General features: G+C 39.7%; 1 protein-coding gene across 1 annotated transcript in view; it reads right to left on the bottom strand.

Annotated features, from left to right (window-relative positions):
* ofcc1 (orofacial cleft 1 candidate 1) overlaps positions 1 to 25,920 on the bottom strand; it is a 100,871-nt gene extending 74,951 nt beyond the window's left edge. The window contains exons 1-12 of the mRNA XM_049564706.1: positions 25,826 to 25,920; positions 23,965 to 24,132; positions 18,109 to 18,225; positions 14,889 to 14,965; positions 10,314 to 10,380; positions 9,761 to 9,940; positions 6,389 to 6,493; positions 5,661 to 5,744; positions 3,037 to 3,261; positions 2,610 to 2,707; positions 1,129 to 1,215; positions 688 to 764 (exon numbers count right to left, since the gene is read on the bottom strand). Coding sequence (XP_049420663.1) covers positions 688 to 764; positions 1,129 to 1,215; positions 2,610 to 2,707; positions 3,037 to 3,261; positions 5,661 to 5,744; positions 6,389 to 6,493; positions 9,761 to 9,940; positions 10,314 to 10,380; positions 14,889 to 14,906 — 941 coding nt within the window. The 5' untranslated portion in view covers positions 14,907 to 14,965; positions 18,109 to 18,225; positions 23,965 to 24,132; positions 25,826 to 25,920. The remainder of the gene's footprint in view (positions 1 to 687; positions 765 to 1,128; positions 1,216 to 2,609; positions 2,708 to 3,036; positions 3,262 to 5,660; positions 5,745 to 6,388; positions 6,494 to 9,760; positions 9,941 to 10,313; positions 10,381 to 14,888; positions 14,966 to 18,108; positions 18,226 to 23,964; positions 24,133 to 25,825) is intronic.
* Positions 25,921 to 26,316: the final 396 nt, after the last annotated feature.

Here is a 26,316-nt window from a genome sequence, read left to right as displayed (position 1 = left end):
ATTACACATTTGTTACAAAAACCACAAGTCAGCTCCGCGTCTCTCCTCTTTATTTTTTTCTCTTTCATAAGCGTAGGGAGAGAAAAAGTGAAATCATTTCTCATTAAATTTCAGGCAGATGTAGCCCTAGGTGATGCATAGAAAGTCTCCCATGTCTAATAGCCACCCACCATTGATATCAGAAGGAATTTACAGGGTTCAAGGCTGTCGAGAGGAGGTCATCTCGCTAAACTCCGAACCACATTCATCTGACAGGGCTGGTGTCCGACTACCACCCACCCACAAAACAACCAAACACAAGAGAAGATACTGATGTGTACAGTAGTTTCTTGATTTTATCATGTCAGCCAGCGTGGTAGTCCATAATTACTAAAAACTTAAACATGCTAAGCTGATTGCCCACAGGGCTCTGGCTACGAAATTTGATGTGTGATCTCAGACTAAAGTGGATGGACCCAGGAACTGATGCGCCTCCAAGCCCAATGACATGGACAGATTTCCACGCCCTGGAGCCATACTACCCACAATGCAATGCCCGTCGACAGGAGAAGCCATGCAGAGGACATATGAATTACATGCCTTCTTGAATGTCAGTGGGAATACAAATGCTTTTCACACAATTAATGATTAGAGTCATGTGACATCAATTGTACATATGGAGAGAAATATGAAATGGGCTGGACTCACCACTGAAGCAGCGCGTTCAGCCTGGGCTGGGGCGCGTCTCTCGCTGCCTCGTCACAGTCTCTTTGTGAATGAGGCTCCTTTGAAATATTAAAGTGGATATGTTAACAAACACTGCTAATGTGTTAACCGTCATTAGCATTATCAGCTAATTGACAATTTAATTTAAACCACATCATTCTAAATTACGATGTAAGATATTAGTAATTTCTGTGACTGGCTGTAATGAAATATTTTTAAAGATGAGCGCTTAAGCATCAGAATTTCACTGGCTTATGTTATGGAAAATGTAAGAAGAAAGAGTGTGTTTGGAGGAATGTGTTGAGCTTGTAAAAGGATCTATAAACACCATACAGTCCCCGAATTAATGCCCTGTGGGCTGTTCCTAAAAAAGTAACACATCCTTCATACTGTACAGCATATATACAGTACACATGCCTTTACCTCAACGTTCCCAGCGAAGAAGGCCATTAGTCTCTTCTTTCTCTTTGCCCACTCACTCCTCTTCAGCGGTCCCTTCTGAGCCACTTGCTGAAAATACGTGTAAATACACATGCACACTTTCTTTGGATGCAGCTTTATGAAACAGTGCAGTGCACCATAATGGCAGAATTAAGCACAAGGAGCAACTGTAATGCAATCTGCAGGCAATCGATACTGAGCCAGGCCCTAAAGACATGTAGCGTTTGATGAGTATTTCTGCCGGTTTTACATTCAGTCAGCACATTCACACTCCCCATTCAGACGCATTGACACTGCTAAGTGACAGCGTCTCGCCCTGTAGAGGCTTTGTACGGCAGAATAGAGAAAGAAGAAAAACACTATTATTTTTAAAATAGATGTGAAATCTCTGGTGGATAATGTGCTTTCAATGGGAGGTGGGTGTGGAAACAGTAGGAGAGCGCATACATATTATGGCAGAATAAGATAACACTGATCCCAATACTGATACAGTACACAGTAGATGCCGCTGATTATCCAGTACGGGAGGATGAGTCAACTGTTGCTGTGGCTTCCAAGTGATGGTGAGACATTGTTGAACCATTTTTCCCCAATTACGTTTACTTTCTATTCATATAATTTGATACTCCTTCTCTCTTTTCAAGTGAGATTAGAACTAAAAATACAGTGGATAGAAGTTCTGCATTCTTTCTATATATGCGTTAATGTTTGGGTTTCTTTGCAATCTAGATTTGCCAACACAATGGAAACCCCATGTTCTTGTATCCTCTCCCATTCCTCTTCCAACTGATGGAATACAAACACTTGTTTTGAAAGAAGCTTCAGATCTTAACGCTAGTTCAAAATATCCCTACTCCCCGGTCGGAAAATAAAAAGTAGTCACGCTCTATTTTTTCCTGAAAAGACCATAAGACGGGTAAAGAACCACGGAAATTCAGCTTCTGTCAGAAACAAATATGCATAATAAAGCACAACAAAGTTCAAAGACAGAACAAAACTGTCTCCACAAATAAGTTAATTGTGTGAGGATATCATATGTAGCATAGATTATACAGTTGAAAATCCATGCACTCATTCTGAGCTGAGGATGAATGAGTTACCTAACCCTGAATACATCTTCTACAAAAAGCAATTTCACATGAGTGCATTCAGCTCAGATTCAGACCATCTGCACTGAAAATGAAATGCAGAACTTTTATAAAGGTAGCGCTGGGGAAAAAAAAAAAGGTTGGGGACAAAAAGTGGAGCAAATATGGAAAGAAAGAGAAAGAAAATTAGTAAGCCGAGGATGTAAGACACGTACGTAAACACACGTGAACAGACAAAACGGATACATGCACGCACGCACATGCACACACTCTGTGTCCATTAGCCAAAGCCACTGATACACAGCATAATGGACACGGCTGATGTGCTGGTGAATATGGGATGATGACACAGATATTCCTCTTTGTAGCCCTGACCTGCTGCAGTGAAAGGCTGCCAAGCGTGATCATGTCAGGCCGCACACGCTCCCTCAGCTGCTGGGCGTAGTGGGGGATCACCTCCTCAACCGTCCTCGCTGCAAGAAATAATACAGAGGCATCACAAACCTTATAATAAATATAAAAAATAAAACAATACTGCGGCAAAATACATAAATATTTGATATTATGTCACATGTCCTATCATGTCCACAAAAAAAATCTGTGGAAATAAAATACTGTCCAGAGACAAAGAATTGTACAAAAATGTATACAACTTTCTCGATAGCTTTAATGATTGATTTTTATGTAGTCAAAATAAAACACATTTTACACTATCATATTAACCTTAATAGTTTAATACTACAATACACGTCTCTCCAAAAAAGAAATCAAATATAAGACACAAATAAAAGCATAGCATTACTTTTTACAGTGCTCTCTCTGCCCATTACCATCCTCCCAGCTTCGAGTCCAGCCTCTCCTCCCAGCCCAGCACTGGCCCCAGCCTGGGTTTTGGCAATGGTTTGGGCCTGGGAGGGCCTGGAGCCCGAGGCATCACCACCACCGTGGAGCAGCAGTCGCCGCTGAAGCACCGGATCACCCGCCTTCACCTCCAACACCTCCTCATCCCTGGAGGCTAGCAGCGTACCTGGAGAGATACGCATCAGTGGGCATGCACAGACACGCACACAGATACACACACACACACACAACCAGAAACACACATGCATACACATACTGATGGATGTGCATACTTACCACAACGAGAAACAGATACACACTCACATGGATGAGTATGTATATACAGACATTTATTCAGGTGGACAATCTGAAACACTAACTCACAAATACAATGTGAACATTCACAACACTAAAGTACCAAAGCTTTTAGTCCTCAAATCCTGATCTTGACAGAACCTTAGTTCTACGTGGGCATTAAACGTGGACCACATTAGCTTGTCTTTTTTTTTTTTTTTTTGCTAATATGCTCGCAGTTGTTAATTCAAGCAAAATCTTTGGTCTTTAATGGAAATATTTCATAACATTCATCCGAAAATTAGACAAAATGCATGACTGGAATTTAATAATCACAGGTTTGTTTGTTTTTTACTTAAGAGCAGATGTAGAACAGGGTAAGGTTGAACTGATGCTGCAGAACTGAGTACATGTGTCTGTGTTTCTATGCACAAATCAAAGTAGTATCTATTTGCATATTGCTGTGAATAACTGCTGTGTTTTTACGTGGCTAATTTGATGTGAGAAAAAAAAAGGCACCAGCATTAAGCATTTTTACTCACCAACCTCCAAAATAACTTACAAACAACAAGCCCATACACTGAAAAAAAGTTTTTGTTCTCCAACATATGTGCATATGTGAACTAGATTCTAGTTATCAACCTTGAATCCATTACTGAAAGCAGAAAAGCACCATCTACAGTAGCTAACCTGCTTGCAGTGCGTCTTTTTAGTTTTGTTGCACCGCCTCGTTGGTAGAAAGCAAGAGGTTTTCTTTTTAGCATCTGTGTATTCGACGTGTGCAGTCCAATATGTGCAACAGCCAAAGCTGTTATCACTGCCTAATGCTTTTCACATAGAAGCTGATATCAATGCCTAACGCCTCACAGAGAACTAGAATGAATAGCATACCAATTCTGCGTTCTTTCATCTCCGAGCCAAAGCAATAGAATCTATCGAGATAAAGAGGAAGAACTGAAGATCTTGGAAACAGAGGGGGATTTCTCCAGGAATTTGTTTTCTGAGAAAACGTCTACAGCACTGGCCACTGTCCATTTCATTAATACTTTGTCATATTCATGCTCTTTCTTGTGAAATGTGCATGTTGCTTTGTGGCAGACTGTAAAAGCTGAGACAAAAGCCTGACAAGCAGTCGCAAAATGTCAGGATCAGTAGTGACTGATACACTGAGCTGGTTCTGCAGCTGCAAAGAAGACTTGCGGCCTACACCGGTGGGAGGCATCCATACAACAGCATAAGGTGATTGTCTTCAAGTCTATTGTAGCTTGGTGAAGTGCTTACTGGCACTCACCGCAGTTGGACTCCAACAGTACAGAACTAAGAGCTCTCTCTCTCTCTTCCTCTCTCTCCTTCCTTCCTGGTTTCTCAGCCTATTGCACGGAGGAACTGTTAATCCAAGATCCTCTTTACTTTTTCTGTGGGATTTCATGAACATTCCAAGACAATGGATGGGGCTGCTAATCTCAGTGGTACAGCTAAATCCGAGACAATGGCAAATAATACAAGCCAGCTAAATTCTACCGTGTTGAAGCGGGCCTAAACCCATCACTTGTGCGCTGGAATTACAAGGGAGATGTGCGTCATGTCAACAGGATCTGGTGCGACTGTCTTCACCCAGAACAATGCTAAGCTTAAACCACCTCAATGTTGCCTGGTTGGCTACATATTTAAATGAAACTGAGCTAATGAGAAAAGGCACGCCTACTGTGAGACAATGGCTGTGCTTGGAAAGCACCGACTACAAGTGAAGGTCCATTTCTAGTCTGAGTCTTTGTTCTGTGTGAGTGCTGCTTTCAGTATTAGTGGAAAATGTAGCATCTTAATTGTGTCTGGGTTGTTTATGGTTTCACTGTCTTGAGCTTTTCTTAAAGACACAGTACCTTTAAACTTTCGGATTCAGTGGTCATGCTGTGGTCACTATTTCAAATGGTAACTTTGCTAATTTGGTCAATATATCACAACCGTTCTGAAGTGTGTAAACAGAATTAATACACTAGATCTTAACATTTACCAGCAGTTACACACACATCTGGAAAAAGTATATTAACATATGCTCCTGACAGGAAAATAAAATAGGACATGTCATTTAAATAATCTCAAGGGATTAAAGGAGCACTACATGTCCCAAAATTTAATTCTTAATTATTAAATTAAATTCATGCAATATAAAAGTAAAGTAATTGTTTTAAATATAAGTTTAAAAACTTATTTTTGCTATTGTGATTAGAGCAAACCAATCAGCTGCTTCTAAATTACCAAGGAACAGGAGTACAGCAATACAGGGAGACATACCCGGTATATTTATGAAGGTGTCGTCCTCATCCAGCAAGGCAGCCATTCTTTGGTACAGCCTATTTTCATCAGCATTCAGTATTGCTACAAGTCAAAACAATTATAAAATGAGTACACCCTCAAAGGTGCTGGAAAATTACATGCATCTGTGTGCTTCAAAATTACTTTCTACTTATCAGACAAGTCAATCTAAACCACATCTTAACATGCAAACCGGAGATATTAGCCGTGGCTGGAGAGGGGTGAAAATCAAGTGTATGCAGAGGGGTAATGAAATAGGAGCATTAACATGCCTGTTAGCCGGCCTGTCATCATGTGATGAGATTTGGTTTGGCGAATCCTTTGATATTACACGGCAGTGATATCCAAAAGATACAGGTGAAATGGCTTCTCCATTAATAGCCATGTTTCATTATAACATGCATATTACTTGGCTCCCAGGAGCTCGCTTTTAATAGGCCTACTTTAGGAGGGGGCTGCAAACTACTGATGTGGCTCTGCGTGTGTCATTTGACAGGGGAAAGAAAAAGCCACAGTGAAATGAAAACTGACCAATGATACGTGACCTTCGTCAATGACAGTGAGTTGGGTAGCCAATCTTGTGATGCCATCACTTGGTGTATTTACATAGACTGTCCTGCCGTCACAAATGGCGGCCTGAGACTAGTGATCTCTCTCACCTCACTTTAATGAACCGAGGAGAACTATTATGACAGAGAATGGCATACTTAATTCCAGCTCATCTTCAGCGCTGACCCCAGCCGTCCTGCAATGCCTTGGGTCTGTCTGCTCTGCTGACGACGGGTCAAAGTAATTTTGGGCACATTTATTTCCTGTGGAAAGTGCGAGAGGCAAGAGAATGAGAGAAAGAGGGGTTGGGAGTTTGTGGGAGGGGGTGTTGGCGGGGAGGAAAGAGGGGAGTTGTACAGGTTCAGGTTAGTGGTTATTAGAAGCACATGAAGCGAAATGTTAATTTTGAAACCCACACTGTCGAAGGGCAGGGGCAGCGGCTGCTACCAGATAAGGCAGAGCCAAGATGAGACAGGAGTACAGAGGCAGAAAGAGAGAACTGGGAAAGAGACTGCTGGGTTTCTCTGTGCACCTCTCCACGGCCTGCGGTGCTCTGGGGCCTAATTAGCATGCCGCAAAAGGTCACGGCAGGCAATCTCTTAAATACGACTGCCATATGTTTGCCGTGTTCAAAAGGAACTAATGAGAAAGTCTACAAGCTCAAAAGTACCTGGAATTTCAAAGACAATACCTTCTAAATACTCCGAGGTCAGCGGCCTAGAGGACCGGGCAAGTTTGGAGGAGCAGATCCAAAGGAAAATAACCTGAGCCCATGTCTCATTGACTTCTTATTAGCAATCACTGACCTATGGGTATCAAGTCTGCTCCACAGAGTTTATGGGAATCCAATGGCTCCGGGGCTCTTTCTATTAAGGGTACACCCCACCAAGCAGCTTTCTTAACCCCAAATCATTCTCATTACAGGCCTTGAATATTTCACTCCAATCTAAATTGCTTTACTTGTATTTCTCAGGTTGTGGGGCAAAAAAAAATGCATGGTGCATTAAATCATGTTATATATTCCACACAAGGATCGCCTTTATAGAAGTCTGTGGGTATCAGCGCTTGGACGCATAAAAATGTGAGTAAGTGTGTTTGCATAAGCACCACTGGCCCACTAGGCCACTGCCCAAAAAAGCTCACATGGATTCTTTCGTGCTCATATGAAATATCTTGCATGAGGTTTTTCACACTCCTGTCCTCACTCGAAGTTAAACAGTCCGACTGCAAAACTTATTAAACGAGGAGCAGCCGTATGACTCCTCAACGGCGCCATAAATTGACTGTGAAATTCACGTGTTAAATCCCTCCACATCGTTAACAAAGAGTTTGAACAATTTCTCCGCAAATAGCTCTGAGGTTATGAAACCCTTTTTTCAAACACAAATTTGCATAATGGTGGTAGCTTCGTGGATCGCCTTTTTGAATCATATCTGTGATTTACCTAAATAGTCTGGCTGTCCTCCAGTTCATCTCTTTAATGAAAATTTCAATTCTCTGTTCTTATATGCATATTATCAATAACTAGCACTTCTTGCCTGCTAACAGAGAATAAGAGATAATGAAAGATTTTGGTGAAGGCCAAATAGAAGTGTCACAAACACTGGAACATTCTGCCTTCGTGATCACTGAACTGTTATGCATATTCGCACTTACTAATGAAAAAGTGAGGCTTATTTTCATGCTAGCAATTTATAGTTTGTTTATGTAAATCCTATATTGGGTGCAATAAAGTTATAAACATGACACTGTAGATTTAAAATGTATTACATTTTCCTGAGTTCTAATATCAATAAACTACCATATGGCTAAGTTCATTTTGTATGCTTTAAGGGGAAGGCAAGTGGCCTAATTTGCATTTGCAATTAATGGAACAAAAAGAAGAGAGGGAAAACAGTGACTTAACTCATCTTTCATCATCAGCATGTCAATATATGTGGAAAAAAAGTGTCTATATCGATACGCTAAGAGACAGTGGACCTTGTATTCCCAATAAAACAACCTTCTGAGAATTAGGGTTAGTTTTGTTTTCTTAATTTGAACTTTAAATTGAATTTTGTGGCAGAACATATTGTATGTAGAGATCATTTTAGTGTGTAAACCAATTTTAATCTTCTTCTTCTCTACTGCTTTTTACATTTCTGTTTTGTTTTTGTTTTATGATAAGAATATAGGAATGGAAAAAGCCAAAAACAGTTGGAATTATAGATGATATCAGGCAATCTACTATCAACATACTGTATGATCTTATCTAAGACAACATAATGATGTGTTTTAAATACATTTTATGAACAAGTTTATTTCATATCATGGTGAGTGGTAACATGCTGCATTTTCATTTTGAAACTCAAATTGCCCCAAAACATGCATTATAAATGTACTGTATCAACAACAACAGAATGTATCACCCTTCGACTGTCGATGTAAAAGACTGAGCAGTAAAAGGTACAATAAATTAATGAGTCAACATGAGATAACCTTTTCCAATTCCAGTATTACTCTCACTTGTCTGTAGTTTAACAGTAGAAAGTTGTGTCTCCCCAAACAGAGGCAACCTGACGCTATAGGTCTTTGATCTCGACTGTGATCAAGAGGAAAAGAGGCATGGACAGACACAGACAGCCAGAACAAGCCGACTTTCATTGTCATATATATCTGAAATATGACCTCAGATTTGACTGTGATATAAGAGTGAAAAACAAAACAGAAACAAAGATGACTGACTTCTGCAACTGTTGATTGCTTTGCTAAAGCCGTTATCTTAAGCCAGTGAATAAGTCTTTTTAATCACTGGTTTAGGTTTAGCATTTATCTCCTATATCATATACGTTATGTTTATGGTCTGACTTTCTGACCTCATGGAAAATGTTTTTGTTAACATGCTGGCCAGTTCCACGCACCGTTCTTAAATGTAATCCTACCTCTTGTGCATAAAACATCATGACAATAATTGATAATAATTACTAGCCATGCACAGCAAAAGCAAAATAAACCACATTAAATCAAGAATCTTACATGTGACTCATCCCTGAGAAAACTGGCACGCTCGCAACCTTGAACGCATCCTAATTTACCATCCCATTCCTCAAGAGTTCTCCCTGACATACTGAATTATAAGGGGGCATATTCGTATGCCTGATTGGCCTTAAGCCGTGTTTCGGGGGCGTTGTGAGTACACCACACAGACAGCGGATCGGCTTGGTAGCGTAGTAGCGTATGTAAATGCACTCTCCTATGACTCCAGCCCACCACAAGGCATGTAGCCGAGAGTGGGAGTCAAGGCTGATTGTGTCGAGGGTACTTCTAGATAGAGATACAACACCCACTACTGTAGCGTTCTCCAGCGGAGGAAGAAGTTATACGAGGGTTGCTTGTTAGGACACGCTTGCCTTGGAATGCAGGGACCAAGGGCCCCCCGAATGGAGAGAGAGAGAGAGAAAGAGAGAAAGAAAGAGGGAGTGAGAGAAAGGTTAGATCAGGAACACATCTACTGTCAACAAATTTGAGGCTAATGAAAAATGAAGCTTCACCTCTTTCTTTGGCAGGGGCTTGCAGCTCCATTTTTTTTGGGTGAGCTGCAAGGGTGCTATCTGGCCTGTCACCTCGAATTTCTCTCCCCAGCCAAACCGGAGGAACAGAAAGCTCGGTGCTTCCTCCTCCATCGAAGGCTGGGTTTTCTATGCCCACCAGAGCAGCTCTCTCCTCTCTCCCTGACAAAATAAGTAGAAACATAAATAAAAATACAAACACTGACATGAAGGGGCAACACAACAGTTAGGTCAAAGTGACTCATAAAAAAACAAAGCACATTTAATGGCAATGAAATGTTTCTACTGGTGATTTCTCTGCCCCAAAATGTTCAAGCGCATCCTCCTCGAATGACACTAAAACACAATTAGGTTAAAATTAAATCAGAATCTTGCAAAGGAGGAGAAAAAAAAGAGAAGAAGAAGAAATGATTAAAATAATTACAAATTGCGCCCTGACAAGCAAGAGCAAAATTTAGCCCAAAGCCATTTGTCTGTAATTAGTTAATTAATCCTTACACAAATTATGAGCAATAACTCATCAAGCAGGACTCACCCATCAGAAATTCAGCCGACTTGGATTTCTTCTGCTTAGGTTGCTGCAGAGCCTTCTGCTGTAACTTCTGGAGGGAAATTGTTAAATGAATAAATTAGCTGCAGAATGAAGATCATCATTTATGATCCGCAACTAACGCAGTATTTTAAATATGGGACGACACTAAAATGTCATTTAATTTACATCGCCGCTAAAGGGGTCAAGCACTAATTGAACAACAGGAGTGGAAAAGAATTTAATCATAAATAGATAAGAAAAGTTGACATGAATGTGTAATGAAGGTCACATTAAAATACTTCCTCCTTGTTTCTAAAATGAATGGGCAACAACACTCTCTCCTGGAGAATTATGCATTTCTTACACAGGCTGTATGAGAGTACACAGTCTTGGTGTGCAAATGAGTATGGAAATCCAGGCACACTTCTCATTACTTCCATTCACATGAACTCAACCTAAAAAAATCTCAAAGGAGAGGAATAAAAATAGTCTTTAAATAACGCCATGTCAGGCCCCTTGTATGTCGAAAATGAAATAGTTATTTCATAATAGAGGTAATGTGTAAAGCATGATAAATACAAATGTAATAAAAATTCTATGTATCTATGTATCTGTCTTTCTGTCTGTCCATACATGCTAGGTCGACACTATTTGGACTTGTAGGTGGTCCACACTGGCATGAAATGGAAAGAAAAAGGAGGAATGTATGAAAGCATGTATGGGTTCCTTTGAAATTAAGAATATGTGGAACAAACTCTGCAGTCCCACATTTCTCTCATTTCTGCGGACGAGCAGAACAATAAGAAAGCTGAGGTAATAGGCATAAGTAGTTGTTTTTGTTATGGATATGTTTACATAAGAATGCACCATATAAAAGAGCTCCCTTGCTCAAAGCGTATGGAGCTTTTTAAGCATCATTTTATGCAGATTTCAATGATGAACTGTGCTCATGCCCATGAACAGCATGTATTTGTATACAATATTTAATTTCAAAGGCAAAATCAAGGGGCAGAATGGGTGGGGGGGCTTATTTCAACTCTAAATGACAGAGCAATTAAAATAGAGAAGGACTACTTCCAGACCAATCTGGTAAGAGGAGTTTTTGTAAATCTGTTTTTACATTCAACAAGCCCTACAGCAAGACATTCATTTATACCACTGAGATTAATGCTTATCTAATTGTAACTTATTTAAAAACCATTTTCATTTCGACTGGGTACCAATCAGTTTTTCTGAGTTTCACATACTGTGCAGTATGAGGCTGGCAAAGTCGGCATCAGTGGTGATTGTCTCCCTGTGTTTTCTTTCATTTGCTTATTTTCATTTCGTCAGACACACACACCTTTCTGCAAGACAAATATTGTTTGGGTGCATATGCAAATTGAGAAACTCCCTGAAACAATTATGGGAAAATTAATCAGGTAATTTTTACTAATAAAAAAATATGCACACAATCACCATTTGCTTTGTATTATACCGGGCTAGTTTAACAATATTGTGCTGTAAAGTGAAGAAGCCATTTAAATAAGCTACGTGACATTTGCATTCATTATATGGTATTAAATTTACAGACAATTTGCACTTACAGACAATTCCAAAAACAATAACGAATACATTTCAAATAATGTTCCTCTATAGTGAATTCACTTTTCACTCCATACTGTAAGATTGTTGTTCGGTTATTTAACAACACACACTGTGAAAGTTATTTTATGAGTTGATACATTATTTTGCCAAAGTAATTAATCATCAAATTGGAACAATGAAGGAGGATAACACTCTTTATTAATTATTGCTTTTGCCCTGAGGGCTAAAGGCACTTTGGAGAGATCAAAGGAGAAATCACATTACGTTTTATCTTAGGCTATATAAATGTATTTTGTTTATCGCCCTAATTACTGCACAGAATAATCTAGAATATCTAGAAAAGTGTAACGTATAGCTGCCTTCATATACATAATTCAGACATTGCAGTGTAACAGCAATTTTAAGAATATTACTTGAGATTTTTTTTTCTATAAAAGTTTTTATAGTCCTCTTATTCTCTCCCTTATGTAACTGTCATATCAGTTCATTCTCCTCTGGGCACCGTTTTGTTTTGCTCCCATTTTTAACAGTGCCCATGTTTCTCACTATGCAAAGTAAATGAGCTCCATGTCCTGCAAATGTCAATACGTCCTCTGATTACTATGAATGTATTCTTGCCTTAAGTTCTGTACCAGTGAAAAAAAGACCCTGGTAAACACACAAGGGAAGGAACACAGAAGGAGTACAGTACATACACCCCGGGCCTAAAGCTTTGGGTCATTGTCACTAAAAATCTAATCCACACAGCTCCATGTGAGCCTCTCTGTCTAGAGAGCTAAGAAAAATGCCTGGTTCTCATCTCGTTCCCTGGACCCCACTGACATTGACAGCATGCTCCTTGTAATACAAGGACTGTTGTTTAATGTGCCATAACCGGATGGAACATGCAGATGTTGCATTTCTGAAACGATAAACAACAATTCAATCCTGAGGAAAAACATGTATCATAGAGGTTCATGAAAAAAAATGGGTTTTTAGAGGTAAGAAATGCTGTTCAATACTGTGATGGCAGCAGGGTAAACTGACCCAGTGCAGGCAGATATTTACACGTTTCTGTCATATTGCACATAAATGTTAAATTCACAGTGCTGCAACAAAATCTTGTGCCAAGAAATTTGGGGTATATTACAACATACATATACAGTGGCACACATAATAAGCCCTGAGTTCATTCTCCTGTCATCTACAAGCATCTATGCATGCTCCCTTAAACTGTCACACTTTCCTCATCTCACTGTGCAGCACACAAACTGCTTACTGTGCAGTCAGCATGAGAGAAAAATCATTTATAACTGGTGACAAAAAAAATCCATGACTTTTTTTCTTTCTTTCCTTAAATGTGATTGTTGTCAAAAGGAATTGAGCACAACAATGCCTTGTTCAGTTCTTGTTGCATTCAAAGGCATAGCTAGAAGGGCTTGGGGAAGACCGCTCGCTGCTAGGGGCTGGTGGGCACAGACCAGCTAGAAAGTGAATTTTGCATACTGTACGGATCATCGCCCAGTTCAGCCCAGTCACATTGAATCTGCCATCAACCAATTGTGCTTCATGAAACCGTCAACCCTCATTTACGTCTGCCTGTTTTCTTCCCCACGCAGCTGTAAACAAGGCCCCAGCTTTGAGCTGTCTTCCTCTGTCCCTGTGCGCGCTGCTTGCCAGGGGAGCGTAGACAGCAAAACCTCGTCTTCACAGAGCTACTTGAAGCTACCATTTCCAGACAAGCAGCCTGTGCGTGAGGCATAAGGAGTCAAGGACGAGAGTGTTTCTAGAAATGACAAGAGTTTTGAAGCTTTACATAGAGAGTTCTAATTTGTACTTAAAAATCCATAATATTTGGTTTGTGTTTGTGTTTCTTAAAGTGGCACTGATCAGAATTTGAATGTGATCAAATGTGCAAGTGAATGAAATCATCTCGTCTTAATATGAATATATGTGTGAATATACTGTGTGTCATAATGGGTTGTAATAAAATGATAAAAGGCATAATAAAGATGAGACTAGATGCCTTGCTAAATCAATACAGACATTAAAGTTGATTTTGTTTTCCTGTTTATAAAGTCTCCTTTTATCTTTCAACATAATAGAAATGACCACATCAATAAAATGTCATAGGAATAATGAAAATTTCTGCAAAGCCTCTTTATTTAAATCACTACAGATAAGGTTAGCATTTTGTTTCAAAGGCACACAAAGCCAATTCTGCCCTTAAAATGTGAAACCATCTTAATTTATAGAGCAGCTTTATATGTGCACGGTAATTGTGACCCACCAAACAGTTTCTTATTAAACAACAACCGCGTCAGTTGGTGTAGACAGAAAACATAATTAGTATTCAAGCTTAATTAATCTACGCTGGCCCCCTTTAAGTGAATTAGTCAATTATTTATGCATGTGTGCTCCTTTGATGCTAACAGATTATGTATGTTACTGGGGAAAAAAAACCTTGAAAAATGACTTTGAAAACTTTTCACCATAAAATGTCACTACAAGCTTCTGCGCTGACTTAGAAATGTCAGTGAAGAGCATGAATGCTGAATGATTATGGGGGAAAAAAGCTGGACTAAACTGTGAAACTTCTATAAATTCTAATTATTGCCAAATCACCATGCCAGACATGTCAAGGAAACATTGCAATTCATTGTCTGAAGTCCAGAGCAAAAGACAAAAATAAATCAGCCAAATATGTACTTTTTGTGTGCCCTAATCCGTGGAATGGAAATCTAACACAGGTCGGATCAAGGTCTTTCCTGGGATCATGGGAACTCCTTGGGATTTTCAAGAGCCTTTTTGTTTTTACCCTTGAGAACCAGGCACTGGCCTCTGCACCCCTCAATCCCCCATTGAGAACCCAGAGGCAGCACGGAGGAATGCTAAATGTCAATGGTCAGACTGCACCAGCACCTTCAGTGAGAGAGATGGAGGTACAAGGCCTGACCTCTTTTGTGTTCAGCTACGCTTGCTATGAGGGGCCAAAAGTGAAACTGTACTCACATTGCTAAAGGTGTCCATCTCCGCAAACTGCGAAAGATCATCACTGGCTGACCCTGATCTCTGAACAATGGCAAGGCCTGCAAAACAGAATGTGTGAAAATACAGTGAGAGATGTGTCAGAACAAATCAGATAAATCTAATGTTGCACGGCTCCCACAAATCTGACCTGCACTTACGGAGAATCTGTAATTGACATAAAACTTTAAATTTGTCTTATAATTCAAAGTTTGTTGATGTTATTGTAGCTAGAATTTGCAAAAAAAGCTTTTAATAGCTTAGTGCGCAGCTCAAAATCCCTCATTCCATGCAGCATTACACTATCTCTCCCCGCTTGTGTGTTTAAACCTGTTATCTCTGCAATGCATCTCACAGAATAAAGGACAATAAACACCATTTATTATCACAGATAACAAATTATTTGCCCTGATTATTCAAATAGTTTATTCATTTACATCTGATACAATATCATTTGGTATTTTTATCGTCCTTTTCCTATGGTAATTCACATGGCTTGCACAAGTTTCTGCTGAAATAGCAAAACAAACCCCAGGCAAAATGTGAAAGATTATCCCATACCATGCGAGCTAGGATGAAATGCTATACTTTTTCACACTGAACACTGCTCCACTGGGTGTGATTGAAAAACATGTAAAGCTATTGAATCTGTGGTTTGTATATGTGAGGGGAAAATGAGTGTTGTAACAAGTGGGCCAGTGTTTTTGTAATTGTTTCAAATTACACTCTGCGTAATAACTCAGTGAAAGCAGAGCCAGTGTGCGGTCCGTACACATTAACTAGGCAAAGACCACAGGATATCCATGCACCTTATCGCGGCCCACAAAAAAACTTGATTGTGTAAACAACTGTGGAGACTAAAACTCCTTAGCTATATTTCCAGCTGTGTCTATTTGTGTCCAACGGCGCTTATCACCAGTTACACAAAAGAAGGATAATACTTTTAGATAAAGAGGTACTTTGCAGCATTTCCTTTACATGTGTATTTTATTGAATTAAAGACAGCCTTGAATTCCTGTTTTTCATTTGCTCAACTGTTTTTCTGGGTTACTAATAGAGATGTGTGTGTATGTGTGTGTATGTGTGTGTGTGAACGTTTTATACAGGCTGTAAAACTGCGATGTTGTGAGAAAAATAACTACATTAGCTGTTAAAACTGCATGCCTCCTGCCAAATACTGGCTCCCTAACCAATGAGATTGCCAACATCATTGTTAACCACATAAATGACTGACTCAGTTTTCTGCTCGAGGTTCAGGCTTTCTGTCAAAAAGTCATTGCAAAATTTCGACAGTAAGTGCAACAAACCCCCAAAGTCCTACACAGTATGATGTGCTTGCTGGACTCGAGTTAGTCCCAATCCAAAGAGATAGCCGCACAAGGGTTCACTTCTGTGCAAAAATTATCTCATGTGCTAACTAAACAGTACACCCATGCAAACACGCACTGCCAACAGCAGCCAGCGTGCAGCGGAATCATCTATACAGGGTCTCTTTACAGATGTATTTGTTTCTGACCCGTACGCCACAGCACTGTTTCCCATGTTTGATCTCAGCAACATGCCAGGAATAAGCATCTGTGGTCAGAGTTTAACAGCAGAAAGACAACACTGCTGTCAATTGATTGCTGTTATCTCAGCAAGATGCTGTACATGGCTTTTTCTAGTCCTTCTCTCTGCACAAACCAGTATTTAAGGGTTTTTAAAATGATGCAAAATTTTGTATAAACCGAATCACCATGAAGTTGCGCTGAAAACAACAATCACTTTCAAGTGGACAACTGGGAATTGATTATGTCTGTGGTTATTTTCAGCTGTAACTGTATGTTTAGTTAAACATGGTAGTCTGACCTATCTGACGTTTCTGCTGTGCTTATTTTATGTACTGTGATGCTTTGCTAGCATCTTTGATAAACCAAATCTACCAGCACGGAAGCTAAGTAATGCAAAATGAATTTTAGCTATATAAAAAAAAACAATCTTTACTGCTTTACCTTACCAGTCGAGGCAGCGGTAGACCAGCAAGTCCCCTGTTGTGCAAAGTAAAATTACTTATTGTCAGTGGAGTCTGGTGTCTTTGAGATAACGGCTCCATTCCCTTTCGAAAAAGGCTGTCTGACAGTAAGGCAAAGCAGTGAATATAACCTAAACAAAGCGTACACTTAAAACTGATTCTGAGTTTTTAGGTGGGACATTTTTTAGGGGGCTAAAAACATATTGAGGCGTGCACTGTTTCATTTAATGTACGCAACGCAGAGGTTTTCTACACGAAAGTTACTGTAAACAAACATTATGATTCATTTATATCTCCTTCAATCACTGGCTTCTTGGCCTTCTGTCAGACCCCTAAATCCCCCTTTTTAAATGAGTGTATGAGGAAGTTGTTATTTGATATCCATGAAGTCAGCATGAGCCACTGACCCACCATTTAAACTACACAATAGTTATAAAGAAAGCAAGTATATACATTGCTCCTCTGAAATGACATGCTACTATGTCTGACCTGCAACTATTGTCTTCCAACTCCCTCTCCTGCCCTGAGAATGACCATCTCCTCTGTCATCTAGTCAGCTAAGCTCAATCAACCCTTAATCCAGAATGACAGTGGGGGTCTGTGTTGCACTAGACAAGGCACTTCCCCTTTTCTATGGCATAGTGCGACCTGAAATCTTCGCTTGACATTCTTTTTTCTTCTGCACGAACATGGATAAGGGATGTAATTCAATAGTCACCGAGGGACAGGGCACCGCGCACCAAAGACTATTTTATTTGCTTGTGGACAGAGGCCTTTTCTTAATGTTTGACAACAGCCATTCTCCCTCAAGACATAGAGTTCACACAGCTGACAATAAGGGTAGAAAAAGGGCAGAGTCTTTCTTCTTCGCTGGGCAGTGGAGACGTTTCACATGCATATTTACTCTAAATGTACTCTTTGCACTTTGAAGTGCACTTACAAAGTCTTATATCTGCAGTGCACTGTGAAGTGAGCAACAGTGGAGTATATTTGAGTGAATTCATGCAAGTTTACTGCATCTTCTTTATGGGAATTAAGGGCACACTGCTCACATAAATTCAGCACACTTTTCATTCAAGAATGTTATTTCATCCTGCTGGATTATAAACAAAATCTACTGCAAATAACTACCACATTATATTAGTAACTGTATACATGCATGCTGTTTTTGTTTAGGATTAAGAGGTATTTTACCTTGTGAGGCCCGAATTCTTCCTCTTCGTGGTCAGCTACACCTCAGTCGTCAAGGTGATGGTGACGCACACATGTACACGTAGTCTCAGGTAACCTCCTCATGTTCACTTTCACTCACTGAAACAAAAAGAGAAAGTCTGAATTAGATTATACACCACACAAATGTAAAAAAAACATCATTCAGATCTCAGGTTTCTACCTTTCTGCTACACACACCGTATGTTTTAAATAAAGTAAAGCAAAAGGAAAAGTAATAGTTGAATGATGAAAGAAGAAATGTATGTCATTTAAATTCAGGGAAGGAGAGATAATGCATGCCATTACCAAAACTATAACCGTTGAGTTGTGCCAAGATAAAGTTTCATCTGTGTGACAGTCTCATCTACCAGATGGCATCACTGTTTGTGCTATAAATGCTGTTTCAATATTAATGTGGCATGTGGCACGGCGCTCCTTTAAAGAGACGTTCACTCATTGTTTCACCTGAGCCAGAGATGTTGTCGGTAAAAACAGGCTGCTCCATCACCTTTCAGCGCTGATTACAACGAACTCCCCCAAACTGAAGGTAAAGAGCTCACACTGCTTTGTAAACATCCATTATGTCGTACATGACAATTCACACAAAAGTTCCCCACATGCATTATTTAGAGGGAACTGCAGATAAATGTATTCCTCAGCCAAAGCAAGCTTTACAGCTGCTGTGAAGAATAGGTAGCAAACGCCCGGCGGATTGGCCTGGTTATGTTTGGCATAAGGGATATTAACACTAATGTCCCCGTAGAACAGATCATGAACTACTAATGCATCCCTTTGACCAAACAGTCAGACTGTTCTTTATTTATGACTGCAAAGCTATCAGGCCATTGGTGGCCTTTTCAACTGAGGAAGAGAGATTGTTTGTATGTAATAGCAATGAATAGTACTTATTTGTTTTGAAAAATTAAGTCAATTTTTTGTTTTGTGTAAAGTTTGGTGCTGTAAACTCATTTAGGAGACTCATATTACAACCTCTCCTTGATAAAGCCACGATGCAGGACACAATCAGAAGTTACCAAGGCACAATAATACACCATTAATGCACATTTTAATCAATACAGTGTATGCAAAGGGGATCGTTACCACACCTATACTACAAACCACTTTGATCTTTTTTTTTGTTGCTCATTAAGCTGCTAAAATGTGATCTAAATAAGATGCCCACCGATTTGGACCTCCCATTACCTGGCTAAGCTGTCGTTGATCGTTTATGCGATTAAATATAGACCTAAATCTCCATCTTATCCAATTAATTCTTGGTGCAGGCATGAGAGTGGCTAATGATGTTATCTTACCTAATTAACCTGTATAGGGATTCAACTGCAGGACAGGGGATTGTTCATCCTTCATCCAAGTGTTCATTATTATCATTACAATCATTATCATAAAGAGGCTAACTTATGATGTTGGCCATTCCATCACCATTAATCTAGATTGAGTCCTTTTTTTCCATTTTGGGGAGGGGGATCCTTTGGGGTCATTTTTAATTATCACTAAAAGGATGGGAATGCTAGCAAAGCCGAGTAAGTTCAGTTGTGGTCACAGCAATCACTGGGATCCCATGAGACCACATTACACAAATGTGATTTGACTACTTATGACTGAAGGGACATTTCTGATTTTGCTGTGTTTGGGGCCCTGCGTCCTGCACGCTGCAAAACTCTCCTTGCAGTTTCCTGTCAGCTTTCCCACTGAATGTCGGCTTCAACCTATTAACACAGCAGACTTGGAGCAGATCAATAGCCCTCATTGGGCCATGTGTCATTAGTTAATCGGATATTGATGAGGGTATTGACACGCACCTAATTAATCTCAGGCCCAGTGCCGGCTTTCATATGTTTCCTTAATTATGCACTTCATCTTAGTCCTTATACATCAGCAGGCTGCCGCTTCCTGGTTGACAGTGAGTAAAAGTTAGCTGTCAAGTCTCACTCTTGTGTTATAAGTTTATTTTCTTTCTTTGCTTTTTTTTAAAATGGTGCAGCAAAAAATGCACATTTAGCCCTGACTCTGGCACAGATCATCTGCATTGCATTTAATTTTCCAGCACCAGTATCAATAAAGAAGCATGTTAAACACAGTGTAATATATAGTTTTTATATTTGATTTAATAAATGTATTTTATATTTAAGAGTTTATTGTTGCATAAAGTCTCTCTGATGTTTATTTGGCTGCACTAGTCAAAGAATCTCTCTGTCCTGGTACCCTCTTTTGTATGTATACAGCATGTGTTTAATTGCTTCTAAATATGCATGCATAACGCTTAACCCTGTGTCTGTGCTACTGGATGTGAGCTCATATCTGTGTGTTTTGTGTGCACCTGCATGTGTGTGTGTGTTGACGCATACATGCTGATCAATAGAGCTGCGCATTAGAGCGCTGGTATACAGATGAGAGAGCACCTGAAGGTGACCCTGACTACTGGCATCACCACAGGGCTCCAATAAGCTGCTCCTCAACCGCTGCTCTGCAAACCACAAATCTCCAACTTTTAGCCTGCTGCTGTTGGTTTGATTATTGTTTATAGATACAGCCGAGAATTAAAGTATGGCCCGCAGGCAGCATAATTATTTACAGCTGAAAACTCATATCATTACCAGCATGCTCCTAATTGCCAGAAGTAATATCAATGTTAGTTGATTAAGTGTATTTTTTTCATCTTCACTCTCCATAATGTGCAGAGATTGTTTTCCCTCAGCATATGGGGTGACGGTTTATCTCAATACAGCTGTTCATCTGGCTTGACTTCTATTTTTTTTTTTTTTTTTTTTTTCACTGTTCACTCCAAAATACAATATTGCTGTATCTTCAGAGGGTAGCGATCGATTGCTCCACTTTTTGTAGTTTGCTCACAAGGTCAAAGAAAACACTGGAGATTCATCCTTCGTTGCTCAAAAATAATTTATCTCTGTAAAGATTTTCCCTAAATAGACACAGATGTGACTTTCAGGGGAGGACTTCTTGACTCAAGGTGAGGTCAGAGCTAAAGAGAGAGGCTAGTGGGCTGTAAAGCTACCTCTAATTCACAATCAAATGATTAATTAAAACAAATGTTTATTTGGCCTGGACCTCCCTCCCACCTGCTATGAACATGTCAAAATATTTCATCTTGTATTTAAGGCGGCAAGAAAGATGAGGCTATTAATAACACCGCCTGTGAAGGGGAAAATACATAAACCTTGAAGGCTACTTTATTATTCACATGTAGATTACTCAAACATGAATGTGGCGCTGCAGCACTAGAAACATATTTCTTGGACCTCAGCAGAGAAATCTCAGAATTGAAACAGTGAGTGTCTATTCAATTTTATAACCGAATTTTAAAAGGTCAAATAGTTCTCACAGTCACAAGTCATATTGCTAATTACAGCACCAAATGTGTTGTTTCTGTTTACACAAGCAGCAAACTAAAATAGAAAACACTACTTATGAGATTGTATTCCAGTATGGCTCTGAAACGTTAGTGTGGATCTGTCAGGAAACTGCTGCATGCACTGTTGTTTCTGGATTCTGGTTTCCAATCAGGAGTCAGTGTATCATTTACTTAGACTTTGACTTTTTGGTTAAAGTTATTTCTATCACACTTGCTTTGCTTTCTCTTTGACCACAGAGTTCATGCAGCCTCGTAAGAGTGGGAGTGAGTGACATTTTTTTAAAAAAAAAAAAAAAGCCTTGTACCGTATGTGAAGCCTCAACTTTGCTTCAATCAAACTTGGGAGCGAGTGCTGTAGAAGTAAGCTTGCTTTGCATGATACAGCTTAAGTAATACATAGAGGAAAACTCATGGAAAGGAACATTTTCCATCATTTCCTTTCAATGCATCATATCTTGCAAGGAAAAAAAACGTGAAAAAACTGACGTGGTCCCAAAAGATTGTGTCTATAAGGCAGTTAACAACCACAGGAATCCATCTCATGCTTCGAGAGTTAAAACTGTGCAGAGGAGTGGAATAATTGTTAAAAGGGCAATGCAAATAGTGATTAAAAGTGGGCCTAGGGTCATCATTAGGGCATGATCTCAGAGAAACTGGGAGCAAGGGGGGAGTGTTTGAGAAACATCTTGCTGACCAACAAGGGGCATCTCGCATGCGACTGACTCCTCTATGACAAGGATTTATTATGCGCCTTGTGACAGGCAGTGAATCTGCCCCTTTGATGAGCACACTGACTGCGAGTTCACGCATAAAACGCTTGAGGAAATTAGACAATTGTTGGAATGAAACTTTGTGCTATAAATACATTTTCTTTTCTTCCTTTGTCATTCATTCGGAGATGCAGTGATGTCATCACACAGCGAAAGTCTTGTGATTCCTTTTAAAGATCAAGAGGCCACAGGCGGTGGTGTGTCAGTGGCTCAAAGGGTCGGTATGTATTAGGATATGATACAAAATACAGTCTGAGACTTTAAGCTACAAGAGTGGACGGATGAGATTGACTTGATCTATTACAGGAATCACACTTAGATGACTCACATGATACATGAAAAGAATTACATAAAACTGGGTAATATTGATGGGGATACTGATGCTGTGTTGATCTCACCAATTGATTTCTATTCTGGTAATCCTGACAGTGATTTTATAATTAGAAATAATTATTATATTATTTGGACTGGTGAATAATTACAAGATAAAGCACCAAAGCCTCCAACTTGGATGTCCAGTGGCTGTGAGAAATTTTTCCAACTTTGATTGACCTATGAAGACAAGCGATTACATTAAAGGAAATATTTTATTTTTCTTTTTGTAAAGATTAACGGTTTATGTGCAGTAACATTTGCATCTGTGTTACGGAGTGTTCTGTGCTGTTGTCCCTTTTCCCTCCCTTGTAGATCTGCCCAGGTGTGCTGCATTAGCTAACGAGGTGCAGCACACCTGGCATGGAGAAGGTGCTTAAGAGCTCCTGTGCCAGCAGCAGAAGGGAGAGGCTCTGGTGCATGGACTGCTGCTGCTCACCGCAGGATTTTTGTTGTTTTGTTGCTTGTTTTAATTCTAATAAATCCCATGGATTTGATTGTTTTAAAGGTGTTTATGTGATTATTTTGGGTCAGTGTTGGAGTTTTGTTAGCCCCATAGGGCTACCTAAGGGTGGGGTGTAACAATCTGCTATTTCTCTCCTTTGAATAAAGACGTTTACAATAGCCAAATTAATTCAATTAGGTTGCAGCTCTGCTCATCTTCTTTGACTTGACAATGGACCCTATGTCTCATGCCTGTCATGTGCTGAAAAGCAGGTTGATTATGGGCACCCCTACCTACTTAACAATTTGAATTTCCTAGAGGTGGTGTAATGATATAATATCATTACACTGGCAGTTTGTTCTTGATGGTCAGAGTAAATTCTGCCAATTTTTGACCAGTGACGAGGTTAACTTGACAATAAGTTGGTCTTCCAGTTAATTTAACATTCCTAAAAGTCACTTGGCCACCAGTTTTTTCCATTTTTACTACTTTGTGTCTGGAAAAAAACATGTTTTACCAAAGACACAAATCTGACTTGTTGCAAATTCAAATGTTTCATCATTGCACGAAAAATGATAAAATAGTTGACCATCTTTTGATGGGATCACTCCAGTCGCAATACAGTGATCCACGACTTAAAGCGAATGTGGGCCAGAAGTGTAATGTGGGGGGCAATGGCACCTTTCTCACTTCCTACCCCCTACTTCCAGCCCCCAGTGCTCAGACCCAATACATCTTTGGACTCAGCCTTCATTTTGATCTCAACTAGACATCTGTAAAGTTCCATGACTGCATCTTGCATGACTGTGATGCTGTTGCATTAACAAAAGACAGGCAGACACACAGACAGACATAAACACCTGAAAAAATACTCAAATGGCTTCTGTGGTAGTTCCAGCTACTGTAGGTGTCAGCAGGACCATATTTTGTTCAAGTCAAGTGTCTGAGCAGTCAGACATCCATCCATCCATTTTCGTAACCGCTTATCCTCTTGAGGGTCGCTTTGCCAGATTATCGCAGGGCTTGAGCTGTCAGACAAATAAACATAAATAAACATTATCTACTGAAATCATGAGTGGGGCTTTTAACATCTAAACTCTTTTTTACAAGCCAGGTGTATCATGGGTGAAAGGTTAATTCAAATGTTTCATTTTCAATGAATCCTACCAAAATAGTACCTGCCTGCCACTGCTTACTGCAGCAGTGGAAAATAACTGTTTTGCCTACACATTGCTACTCGTAAATGCAATTCACTCCTAAGTCCTCCCACAGTCTAACCTGTCAACCAAATTGCTTTTGTTGTACGTCAAAATCTAGCTTTTGATAGACTTCATGTCAATACATCTCGCCTTTACATATACTGTCACTCCCCACTCTCTTTTTCTGACTGCAAAACATCTGATACAGCCACAGGCAAAAAATATGCCTTGATATCATTTACTGAGGAGCAGCTACGTAGGACAAGATTTTTTTTCCTTTCACTTTTTGGTAAAACTGTTTATTGCAGCAGCGGTGCAGCATCTGTGTGAACAGTCACAACTACTGTGGGTTTGTCAAACACTTATTTCGAGTTTCAACTCATGTAGGAAAGTGAAAAAAATCATTCAGTGTGCTGTGTTTACTTTCAAAATGTTTAAAAACTAAGGATTAAACTAGGAAACATGATAGAGAAGCTTTATAACCTTGTTTACTGCTCAAAATTGCTCACTGACTGATGACTCACAAGAATGTAAGCCTGTTTCAATTAACATACCAGGAAATAGTTTGTCCAGGTTGGACTCCCCCTGTAACAGCCTGAAATGAGATCAACCCTGATCTCCCAGGTCACTAGCTAAGCCACACATCTGTCTTAATATCTAGGTGAATGTTTGAAATGTAAATGTCTTCAATGACCAGCTCCACTTAGCTTGTCTTCAATGGACATGCAACGCTGACCCTGAGGGCAGTAGCAAGCTCATTGGACTATTCATAGACTGTGTCCTCTGCGTTTTGCCTTTTAAGTTTTTTAAAGGGTGTAGTGTTCACTCTGTGAGTTTAACCTAGATCTCTTTTGAACTTTTAATGATCTATTTCCTACAGTTAATGATTCAACACTAAGTTTACTACTGTGTGTGCACTGACATATTAACACACAGGCAAAGCAAGGGCAGATTTAGATGTAGAAGTGAACTGTGCTAACACTGTATTTCTCTTTGTCACATTTGACCCTCTGGGTGTGTCATACTTTAACATTTACATTTCAAATTTACACGTTATCAAAACATCTACACCTGCCACTAAATGCAACAGAGAACAGTGGCAACAACTATGCTAATGCTAAGTTCCTGTATTGATCCACAATATATTGAACAGCAGGTGTGTTGCAGGTGCTTGCAGCCTTTACAGCATGAAATACATGAAGATTAAGCAAATAAATTATTGCCTTTAGTTATATTTCCTTTGTTTTCATAATGTACACTGGGCTAAATATCAAAGTGAAATCATCTAAGAGATTCATGTAAATGTGGTTCAAGATCCTCGACTGTTGAAGCCAGCTACGTTAACAGCAACTCAGTAGCTAGCTTGCTAGCTAGCTGTCACCTGCTACAAGACGTTTTGCTAATAATATAGCAGGCTAATTTTGGGGAGGTTTGTTCCACTGTATTTTCATGTATTTAACCCAGTTGTCTTCTTTTTTGTCTTTTTTTTTTTTGTCTTTCTTTCAAACAAAACAAAACATACCTGTGAAGGCCTCTTTATTTAGGGCACTGTTGACAACTCTCCCTGTCACAGTAGCTAGCACTAGCTCCAACCGTGGATACAGTCGTTAGGTGACGTCACGCGTTTATTTGCGTATTTGTGACGATATCGCGCATTAATTTGCATAATTGGCTTTAGTGGTTATGAAGGTAGCAGCAATGAAGAGATCATTAAAGACCGATAGGAAAATCGCTTCAGTGACATTGTGACAACTGAGCAAAGGCTTTGGTGGTCTAGGAAGGGAAACAACATCTTCCCCACCCTCTGTACCTCCTGCTCCTCCTGTTGATGCTGACAAAGTGCGGGGCACCTGATAGGTACAGTTGCGCCAGGTGTAGGTGGGATATCATAACTGATGGAAAGGTTGTGCATCTGTGACTGCATTAATAGACATACATTTTAAATGAATCAACTGTGCATGGCCCATAAGGAGAGGGAGAGACACCACACTGCTGGCAGAAGAGCCATGAACT

The sequence above is a fragment of the Epinephelus fuscoguttatus genome, linkage group LG21 (assembly GCF_011397635.1).
Source record: "Epinephelus fuscoguttatus linkage group LG21, E.fuscoguttatus.final_Chr_v1".
Classification (NCBI taxonomy): Eukaryota; Metazoa; Chordata; class Actinopteri; order Perciformes; family Serranidae; genus Epinephelus; species Epinephelus fuscoguttatus.
This window is presented reverse-complemented; position numbering and strand designations above follow the sequence as displayed.